The sequence below is a fragment of the Chrysemys picta genome, chromosome 1, assembly GCF_011386835.1.
Source record: "Chrysemys picta bellii isolate R12L10 chromosome 1, ASM1138683v2, whole genome shotgun sequence".
NCBI lineage: Eukaryota > Metazoa > Chordata > Testudines > Emydidae > Chrysemys > Chrysemys picta.
In genome coordinates, this window is record NC_088791.1 from 107,724,943 (window position 1) to 107,734,254 (window position 9,312).

At 45.2% G+C, this 9,312-nt stretch overlaps 2 protein-coding genes across 2 annotated transcripts in view; one reads left to right on the forward strand and one right to left on the reverse strand.

The window, feature by feature from the left end:
* LOC101945756 (uncharacterized) overlaps nt 1-513 on the reverse strand; it is a 63,512-nt gene extending 62,999 nt beyond the window's left edge. The window contains exon 1 of the mRNA XM_042850106.2: nt 374-513. The gene's annotated coding sequence lies outside the window, so the exon portion shown is untranslated. The remainder of the gene's footprint in view (nt 1-373) is intronic.
* Nucleotides 426-8,844, forward strand: YARS2 (tyrosyl-tRNA synthetase 2). The gene is made up of 5 exons (XM_005303080.5): nt 426-1,207; nt 3,406-3,573; nt 3,972-4,127; nt 4,993-5,163; nt 6,835-8,844. Exons 1-5 carry the CDS (start codon nt 426-428, stop codon nt 6,992-6,994), a joined length of 1,437 nt encoding a protein of 478 aa, XP_005303137.2. The 3' UTR covers nt 6,995-8,844.
* The last annotated feature ends 468 nt before the right edge of the window (nt 8,845-9,312 follow it).

Genomic DNA, 9,312 nt, shown 5'->3' on the forward strand with positions numbered 1-9,312 from the left:
AATGACATTGCCCAGGGAGCTAGTCCTGAAAAGAGGAGCCCTTTGTGCGGGCCTGATGGCCACAGGGGTTGAGTTGATCACGCCAGGAGGCGTTGCAGACCCCAGCTGGCGCACGGACTCATTCTTTGACAACGGAATTTTTTTCTGGCTCGAGGGCAGCGTGCGCGCGCCACTTTCCCCGCGCAGAACCCTGGTTTCAGTGGGGGGCGGGGCGAGGAACCGCGGGCCGCTGAATACGGGGAGGGGGAGGAGGGGGCTGCTGTACGCTTCTCTTACGCAGAGGCCAGGCTCCCCACAGGGCAGAAGGGGCGGGGCCTAGGGAGGCCGGCCCCTCGGCTGTGCCCGTTCCCGCGACAATCCGGGAGGAGCCCACCTCTACTCAGCCTCTTATCCCAGCGTCCCTCGCGCCGCCCTTCCCAGCCAAGATGGCGGCGCCCATGGTCATGCGAGTCGGGTGCCGCCGTGTCGCGGGTCTTTGCGGGGGCCTCTCCCGGCGGATCCATCACCAGCCGCAGCGGGCTCCGGGCGCCAAGGGGCTGCTGGCGGCGCAGTGCGAGCGGGGCCTGTTCCAGGAGGTGTTCCCGGCGCAGGGCGCGGAGGAAGGGCTGCCCGCCCTGCTGGAGCCGGGCCAGCCCCCGCAGACCGTTTACTGCGGCTTCGACGCCACGGCCGACTCGCTGCACGTCGGCCACCTGCTAACCGTCATGGGCCTGCTGCACTTTCAGCGCGCGGGGCACAACGTCATCGCCCTGGTAGGCGGGGCCACCGCCCGCCTGGGCGACCCGAGCGGCCGCACTAAGGAGCGCGAGCCGCTGTCGGAGGAGCTCGCGCGGGAACACGCTCTGGGCCTGCGCGAGGGGCTGCGGAGGCTCTTCGACAACCATCGGCTGGTGTTCTGGCCCGCGGCGGGCGGCGCGCGGTTGGGCGAGGTGATGCTGCAGGACAACGCGTGGTGGCTGGGGCGCGAGCCGGTGGTGGGCTTCCTCTGCGGGGTCGGGGGGCGCCTGCGCATGGGCACCCTGCTCAGCAGGCAGAGCTGCCAGGCTCGGCTCCGCAGCGCCGAGGGCATGAGCCTGGCTGAGTTCCTCTACCCGGCCCTGCAGGCCTACGACTTCCTGCACCTGCACCGACACCACGGCTGTCGCATCCAGCTCGGGGGAGCCGACCAGATGGGCAACATCATGTCCGGATATGAGCTTGTCACCAAGTACGGGCAGCAGGTCAAGGGGGCAACTGGGCTGCACCAGTGGGCTCTGGCTCCATCTCTCATACGGATGGGCAGCCCCTGAGAGATGCTTCATCTCATCAGGATTGGCAACCCCTGAGGTGCCAGCAAGAGCTGCACCACCATAGCCATCAGCTTCATTTCTCATAGGGATGGCTGCCTGCCCACTTCATCTCATTGGGCTGGGCAGCCCTTGATAGATGCCAGTACGAGCTGCATCACCATGGCCTCACACTTCATCTCTCACAGAGATGGGCAGCCTCAGAGAGACCACATATCCCAAATTGCCAGGGGCTGCAGAAGCATGGCTGACTGCTTCCTCTCATAGGGCTGGGCACTGGAAGCCCCTGAGAGATGATGGGTCCTAGCCTGCTAGGTGTCATCTTGTGCTGAGTGGCCTGAGGCACCTAGCAGGTTGGGACCTGCCCTCTTAAAAGCAAGGAGGTGACTATGCCAGGTTCAAGCCTGTTGCTTCACACATGCTAATCCACAAGTATGCCAGTGATGAGGGTGAAGGAGTCAAACTTTTTCCTTTATTGTTTCTCAAGTAATGCAAGGAACTCAGGATGGCCAAGTTCAAGTATTCAAAAATAATGAGTCAGGCCTCAAATAGTTAATATTGGCTTAAATTTAAAAAAAAAGACAGTGGGTATTATTTGTCTGCTGATTTTTCAGCCTTTAGGAACACACGGGTCACACTTTCAAGTTTTTCCTTGTAACCAGGAGGGCTAGAAATTTTTATTATTTTTTAAATGAAAGCCGAGAGTCTCACGCTCATTTGTCTCCAGCATCTGGGGCTTTAAATAAAATACACCTCTACCCTGATATAACGCTGTCCTCAGGAGCCAAAAAACCTTACCGTGTTATAGGTGAAACCGCGTTATATTGAACTTGGTTGGATCTGCCGGAGTGCGCAGGCCCGCCCCCCCCCCCCCCGGAGCACTGCTTTACTGCATTAGATCCGGTCGCGTTGTATCGGGGTAGATCAGGGTGTATCAGATATGAAACTCGATAAAATTGTAACGCTAAAGGGGTCAATATTTTCCAAAATTTCAACCAGTTTTCCACCAAATGAAATCTTTTTTTTTACCACAGGGCTTTGGAGCTGTGCTTCTGCTCCACTCCAGCTTCAGGCAAAAACCTTCAGCTCCATTGCTCTGGAGCTGCTCCGCACTCCGGCTCCGCTCCAAAGCCCTGTTTTTTCATATCTCTAATATATAAGTAGACACAGCTCTTGGGTGCCTAGGTGACAGTACAATCCTCCATTGTCAGGTTGCCTGAGGTATAGCGACTTTGAGGGAGCAGCATTGAAATGCTTGCTCAGACTTTTTTTTTTTTTTTTTAAGTTACAATCCATAATAAAAGACCAGGAGGCACTTATGTTCCGTAATTGCAATCTGCATCATGGCAACAACTAGCCTGTTAAAAGAAGATGCCTCTAAACATTTCTGACTGTTTCCAAGGTATAAGACTGTTCGTGAGATTTATAGCAGCATCCATTGCAATAGATAAGTGGAAGTAGAGGAGAAAAGGCTGCTGAAAAATGCTTTTAAGGAACAACTGCAGATACCAATGGTAGTGGGGTGTTGCTGCTGTACTAATAAGTGAAATGGAGACAGAATGCTTGGTCTAGCCTTTCTTGGTAGTTGACATGGAAATTAAGCACTTCTCAAAAAGCTAGACTACATTCAAAGTTATTGTGCAAGTTATGTTGAACATAGAATAACATCTACAAGACATTATACATCAAAATTGACATTCGGTGCATCTTATGCAGTATTCTGAACCAGATGCTTCAGAAGAACCTGCCAAAAACCCTGTTATGGAATAACCTGCCAACAAAGAAAGTTTCTTCCTAACCTCTTATTAGGTGCTAGTTGTCTTATACCCTGAAACTTGAGGTTTATATATCACTTCTAATTTTTTAAAAACCTAAGTGGATAGTCTCATTATTACATATACAATTGTAGCTTATTTTGTATCCCACCAATATTGTTGCCTCAAACATTTAGTGGCAATGAGTTCACAAGACACATTTTTTTAAAATGTATTTTAGTATCATCTAATTACTTTGTGAAAGGCTTAGAAGCAGCTCAGAAGAACCAGTAATTCCAAGTACAAGTTACATTTAAGCTTACCAAGCAATGTGATCTTAATGCATTGTGATTCTTTCCCCACAGAGTGACGGGAGAAGATGTGTTTGGAATCACCGTGCCTCTTATTACCAGTACCACTGGAGATAAATTGGGAAAATCTGCTGGTAATGCAGTTTGGCTAAACAGAGATAAGACCTCTCCATTTGAACTGTATCAGTTTTTTGTTAGACAGCCAGATAGCACTGTTGAAAGGCAAGTAGTTCTTCTTAAACCTCACTTTTCACAAAATTTGCTCCAGAAAACTATATAACAGCAGCACTGAAAATGTGCTTGTTTTATACAGACAGATACAGTATGAGATCATGCAGTAAGATGAATTTCCACTATCTTCATGCCAGTTATTCTTTTGAAAATGAGTCTTTATTGGTTAAATAACATACATCAGATTAATAAATGTACATGACATTACCACTTCATGGTTAGTCCTAACTTTGCAAACAGAAATAAAGGTTTGAAAAAGAATATCTAAAATCTGGATATTTTAAAATTACATCATTTTAACACAGGGAATTAAGTTTGCATGGCAGAGAGAAAGGAAGTCTAATATACAGACCAATGTAGAGATCAAATAATTCCCTCCCTGCCCTTAGGTACCTGAAACTCTTCACTTTCATTCCTCTTCCGGAGATTGAGCACATGATGGAAATGCATGCTAAAGAACCTGAAAAGCGGGGACCTCAAAAACGACTTGCTGCAGAAGTAACTAAGCTTGTTCATGGAAAAGAAGGTCTGGAATCTGCTAAAAGGTAAAATTTGACTAATTAATCTGTCCAATTTCAGGCTTATTTAGAAGGAGTGCTCTTCGTGACCAGAGGGAGGGGAGATACTATGTGACTAGTTCATGAATAGGGCTCTGTGTCTATCACAGAAGTCACGGATTCCATGACTTCCTGCAACCCTGTGACTTCTGCAGCGGCCAGTGTGGCTGACCCCAGGGCCACCTGAGCAGCTGGCCCCGGGGTCAGCCACACTGGCCACTGCTAGAGCGGCTCTGCAGCCAGCTGCACCAGCCACTGCTGGAGCGGCCCGGGGCCAGCCACATTGGCCACTGCTCTGGTATCTCCAGGCAGCTGGCCCCAGGGACCGCCCAAACAGCGGCTGATGTGGCTGGCCCTGGGGGCGGCGGGAGCCGCCACAGCTTCGTGGCTCCCAGCAGCTGGAGCAGCAGCTGGCCCACCAGGGCGCTCCCACGCGCTGGTGCCACGGGTCCTCCAGACTCTCTCTCTCTCCCACACTTCCCCCTCCCCCCCCAAGATTCAATTGGGGTATTTATGGTATGGGCCGTGACTTTTTTGTTTCTTGCCCGTGACCTGTCCATGACTTTTACTAAAAATACCCGTGATTAAATCGTAGCCTTATTCATGAACAGTTGAGTGGGGGAAGGGAGGGCAACAAAATGGAGAGGTATCTGTCATGTAATTCTGCAGACACTGTTAAACTTGAGTGGGAATGACAAGGTTTGATGGGTTTCAGTTTAGTTTTTTTTTATTATTATTATTATTATTATTATTTTATGCAGGAAGGTAGGCTACTATGGTAAAAAGATGAGTTTGGGGAGAAAATCATAAAACAGGAGAACCCTATTTGGTTAACCATATTTTTATTTTTTAGATGTACAAAAGCACTGTATTACAGCAGTGTGGAGGCACTGGAGGCTATGTCTGACCAAGAATTACAGGAACTCTTCAGAGAAGCTCCATTTGCTGAATTGATACTTGAACCTGGAATGAGTGTGCTTGACCTGTGTCACAAAGCAAATGCCATTCCAGATGGACCTAGTGGGTATGTTCCATTTTTATTCTTTAATATCTTTGTTATATGAGCTACAGTTGTACACTTCCAGAAATTCACTTCAAACAGAAGGTCTGCTTTGTTCAGTCCTCAGTTATATCAAAACAACTAGTAGTCATCCATCTGAGAAATCAATTAGTGAGGCACTGATGATCTACCAATACTATAAACTGAGGTGGGAGAAAATCTAGTGTGTTGAACAACTTCTACACCTATGCTTGATTTATAAGTTAAAGTGAAGTAATTCGATGGGTCTGAACTGTGTTGCTAAAATATCTTCACACACTATTGATCCAAGTTGTAGAATGTTGCTATCTGCTAAATTTCATTAAGTAACTAAGTCTGGTATGCTTTTACTGTGCACCAGAACATAAAGTTCTAAAGGAATGACACATGAATTCCAAATGCACTAAAAAGTAAAAAAGCCATCAAGAGTATTGATTGGCTAGAGGAAAATATTGAGAAGTGAATTTATTGCTGGTGCAATGCACCAAATTAAGAGCCGTGAATAATGAAGGGTACATAAGAAAGGCTATACTGGGTTGAACCAATGGTCCATCTAGCCCAGTATCCTGTTTTCCAACAGTGACCAATGCCAGGTGCTTCAGAGGGAATAAACAGAACAGGTAGTCATCAAGTGACCCATCTCTTCTTGCCCATTCCCAGCTTCTGACAAACAAAGGCTAGACAAACAGAGGGACACCAGCGCTGCCCGTCCTGGCTAATAGCCATTGATGGACCTATCCTCGATGAATTTATCTGGTTCTTTTTTGAACCCTGGTATAGTCTTGGCCTTACCAACATCTTCTGGCAAGGTGTTCCAAAGGTTGACTGTGTGTTGTATGAAGAAATACTTCCATTTGTTTGTTTTACACATGCTGCCTATTAATTTCATTTGATCCCTAGCCTAGTTCGTGTTATGAGGAGTAAATAGCACTTCCCTATTTAGTTTTTCCATACCTGTCATGATTTATATTCCCCATAGTCCTCTTTTCCAAGCTGAAAAGTCCCAGTCTTATTAATCCCCCCTCATATGGAAGCCATTCTATACCCCTAATAATTTTTGTTGCCCTTTTCTATACCTTTTTCAATTTCAATATATCTTTTTGAGATGAGGCCCCCAGGTCTGCATGCAGTATTCAAGATGTGGGCATACCATAGATTTATATAGAGGCAATATGATACTTTGTCTTGCTATCTATCCATTCCTAATGATTCCCAACATCCTGTTAGCTTTTTTGACTGGTGCTGCACATTGACCGGATGTTTCAGAGAACTATCCACTATTCAGAGATCTTTCCTGAGTGGTAATAGCTAATTTAGACCCCATCATTTTATACGTGTAGTTGTATATGTATGTAAAGACCGCAGTAGAGTCAGTTTCCTCCTTTACCTCACCTCTCAACAAAGGCATCATATTGCCCGGGGGGGGGGAATTGGTGTGTCCTTTAGGAACATGACTGATACCAGTTACAGTGTTGACCTGAAATGAAACTTGAACAAGTGACCTAGAGGCAACTGGCTTCATATTCCAGTATGAACTGCTCAAGTTGTCCAGTCTCCCACACTAAAATTAATACAGTAACTTTTTTCTAAACTGAATGTTTGAGAGTTAGTAACAATCAATCAGTTTCATCTTGCAATTACTACTTTTGTTTCAAGGTACCGGAAGATTACAGATGGTGGAGTCTCTATAAACTACATTCAAGTAACTAATCCTGAAACTGTTCTTGTTATTGGGCAACATATCCTCAAGAATGGAGTGTCACTACTTAGGATTGGAAAGAAAAACTTCTACATTATAAAATGGCTGACATTGTGACAAAAGGAAATACCTAATTAAAATAATACACCTTCACACTAAATTTCCCAAAGCCTCTATCTTACCTTGTCCTTTCTATATTGTGTATATTGCACATCTCAAGAACAGCACAACAAGAGCGTACTGTTTGTCTCATTCTTCTCACAGTGAGAGATTCTACCTAATACACCTGGTTCAAATAAAAGCAGCTAAATTTATGAAGATGGATAATTTTGTATTTTAATTTTGACAGTGTTAATAAATCTGAGGTTTGTTACATACTATGAGTCATGGAATGAAGAATACAGTAAAGAAACTCAGAGCAAATTATTCCAACTAGTCTACCCCAGAATTCCTTTAGGGATAGAGCAGTTGTCATTTCCATAATCAGTCCTCCGAAACAGAATTCTCAATGCAATAAATATGTCCCAGAAGGCAATCTACTCATTTGCCATCAGGGTTATAAAAAACTCCTTTATTCCCTGCCCCCTCCAGAAAAGCTGTGCTTTGTATTCTAGTTTGAGACTTTCATGTTTTTGAATAGTAACAGAATTTGAAAGTTTAAACACTGGGCTCTCATTTCAACCAGTGCAAATCAACTTTTATCCAAAAAGGTGAGCTGTGGAGAGATGAAGCTTAATGTTTCCTGATGGGCAGAACAGCAAGTTACAGAAATGTTTAGAAGCCTAAACTCATGGAGGCTTTGGTGATTGGAGGAAGAGGTGTGGGTACAGGATAGAATGAAATGTCATCAGATGTTGGCTTTGCTTAATTAGTCTTGCTTTACCACCTGTAACTCCTGGGCCTTCTAGCCTCTTGTATAGGAGTTATCCCACTGGAGAAATTACACAGGTTCCTACTGCTACTTTCCTGGAACAAGTGTAAAGAGGATATGCATAAGAATGTAAAAATACCAATTTATGAAGGTAGTTGCCCTCAAGGGCAGCCAGAGGCCATGTATATAATAGTGGATCTGTCTGGATCTCAAGATGCTGATGAAAACCACTGTGAGGTTGCTGAGCGTGACCCAGGGAACATGGGCTAGAATTTCTCATTCCATTGATCATCAACCTATTGGAAGTGAGAGCTATCAGAGTCCTCCTGCAGAAGGAGCAATCCTTGGCCAAGCTGACTTCACCCTGACAGAGCAGCCTACGTAAATTGGTACGGTGAAATGAGCTCAAGCTTGAAGACAAGAGAGATCCTTTCCTGGGCAGATATGGCTTTCATCAGGCAAGTTACATAAGAGATCCAACATAAAAGCAGACTGGCTGAGCCTTATAGTTCCTGAGCCTCTAGTTGTTGCAGTGCAAATAAGCAAGCTGTCAGAACAAGTTTTCCACAGGAGCAGTGACTTTTTGGACCGCCTAAATTATACTCTTCAGATAGAGACACCATACAAGACTTCTGCACAGAAGCAGCAGCCTAGCTATTCCACATGACAAATGCCCATAACCAAACCAAAGTACCTTCCCTCCAATTCATCTACTAGTAACATTGATAAGAAAAAGGGAGGATGTAACAAATCAAGACCCTGTAGTGCAAAGACCCAGAACTCTGTGACCACGAAATACTTTTCATTCCCAACCTATTTCCACTGAGTTTGTGTAGTTTATGTCAACCAAGGGAGAGCCATTGGAGTAGGCTGGGCTGTCTGAAGCAGGACTGGGATCCTGTGACTGCTGTAGGACCTGCTGCCTTAATAGAAGGAGCAGGTAAAATGTACTTTTGTGGTGGGTGGGATTGGGTAGGCAAAAATAACTGTGTTTTCCTGCTAGTTACTGCACTCTCTCATCAGTTTGTCATAAATAAAATTTCAGCACTGTAAAGCAGTTTTTTTTTAAATAAAAGTTTTAGTACTTAAATTTCAACAAGGGATAGATTTGATGTCTGTTATAATAAAATTTTCACAGGGTTTAGGTAAGATTTCTTTTATTGTTTTAGTGATAAAATGGTTTGAATTCCAAGTTTTATTTATATATTTTAAAAAAACCACCTGTAGTGTGGTTTTTTTTAATAGCATGGGGTAATCTGTCTCATGAGATTTGGGGATCTAATGGTTTTGTGGGTGGGAGCGCGCTAACAATGCAGGAGCAGAAGTGGGTATTGCAGGACAGAAGCAGGAGTGGGATTTAAAAATAGTCCCATGCAGGGCTTTTTCTAGATGCTGAAGTCAACTTCAAGCTCCCCCCTGCCCTAGCCCGTAATTAGAGTTGGACTTGTTGGACAACATAGAAGTAACCAAGATATGTAGATCTAGACTGCTTGGAGAACAACAAAACCGTGAAAGTAATCATTGGTGAAGTTTCTTCTGAGTATTTTTGAATGCGCTCCGTAAG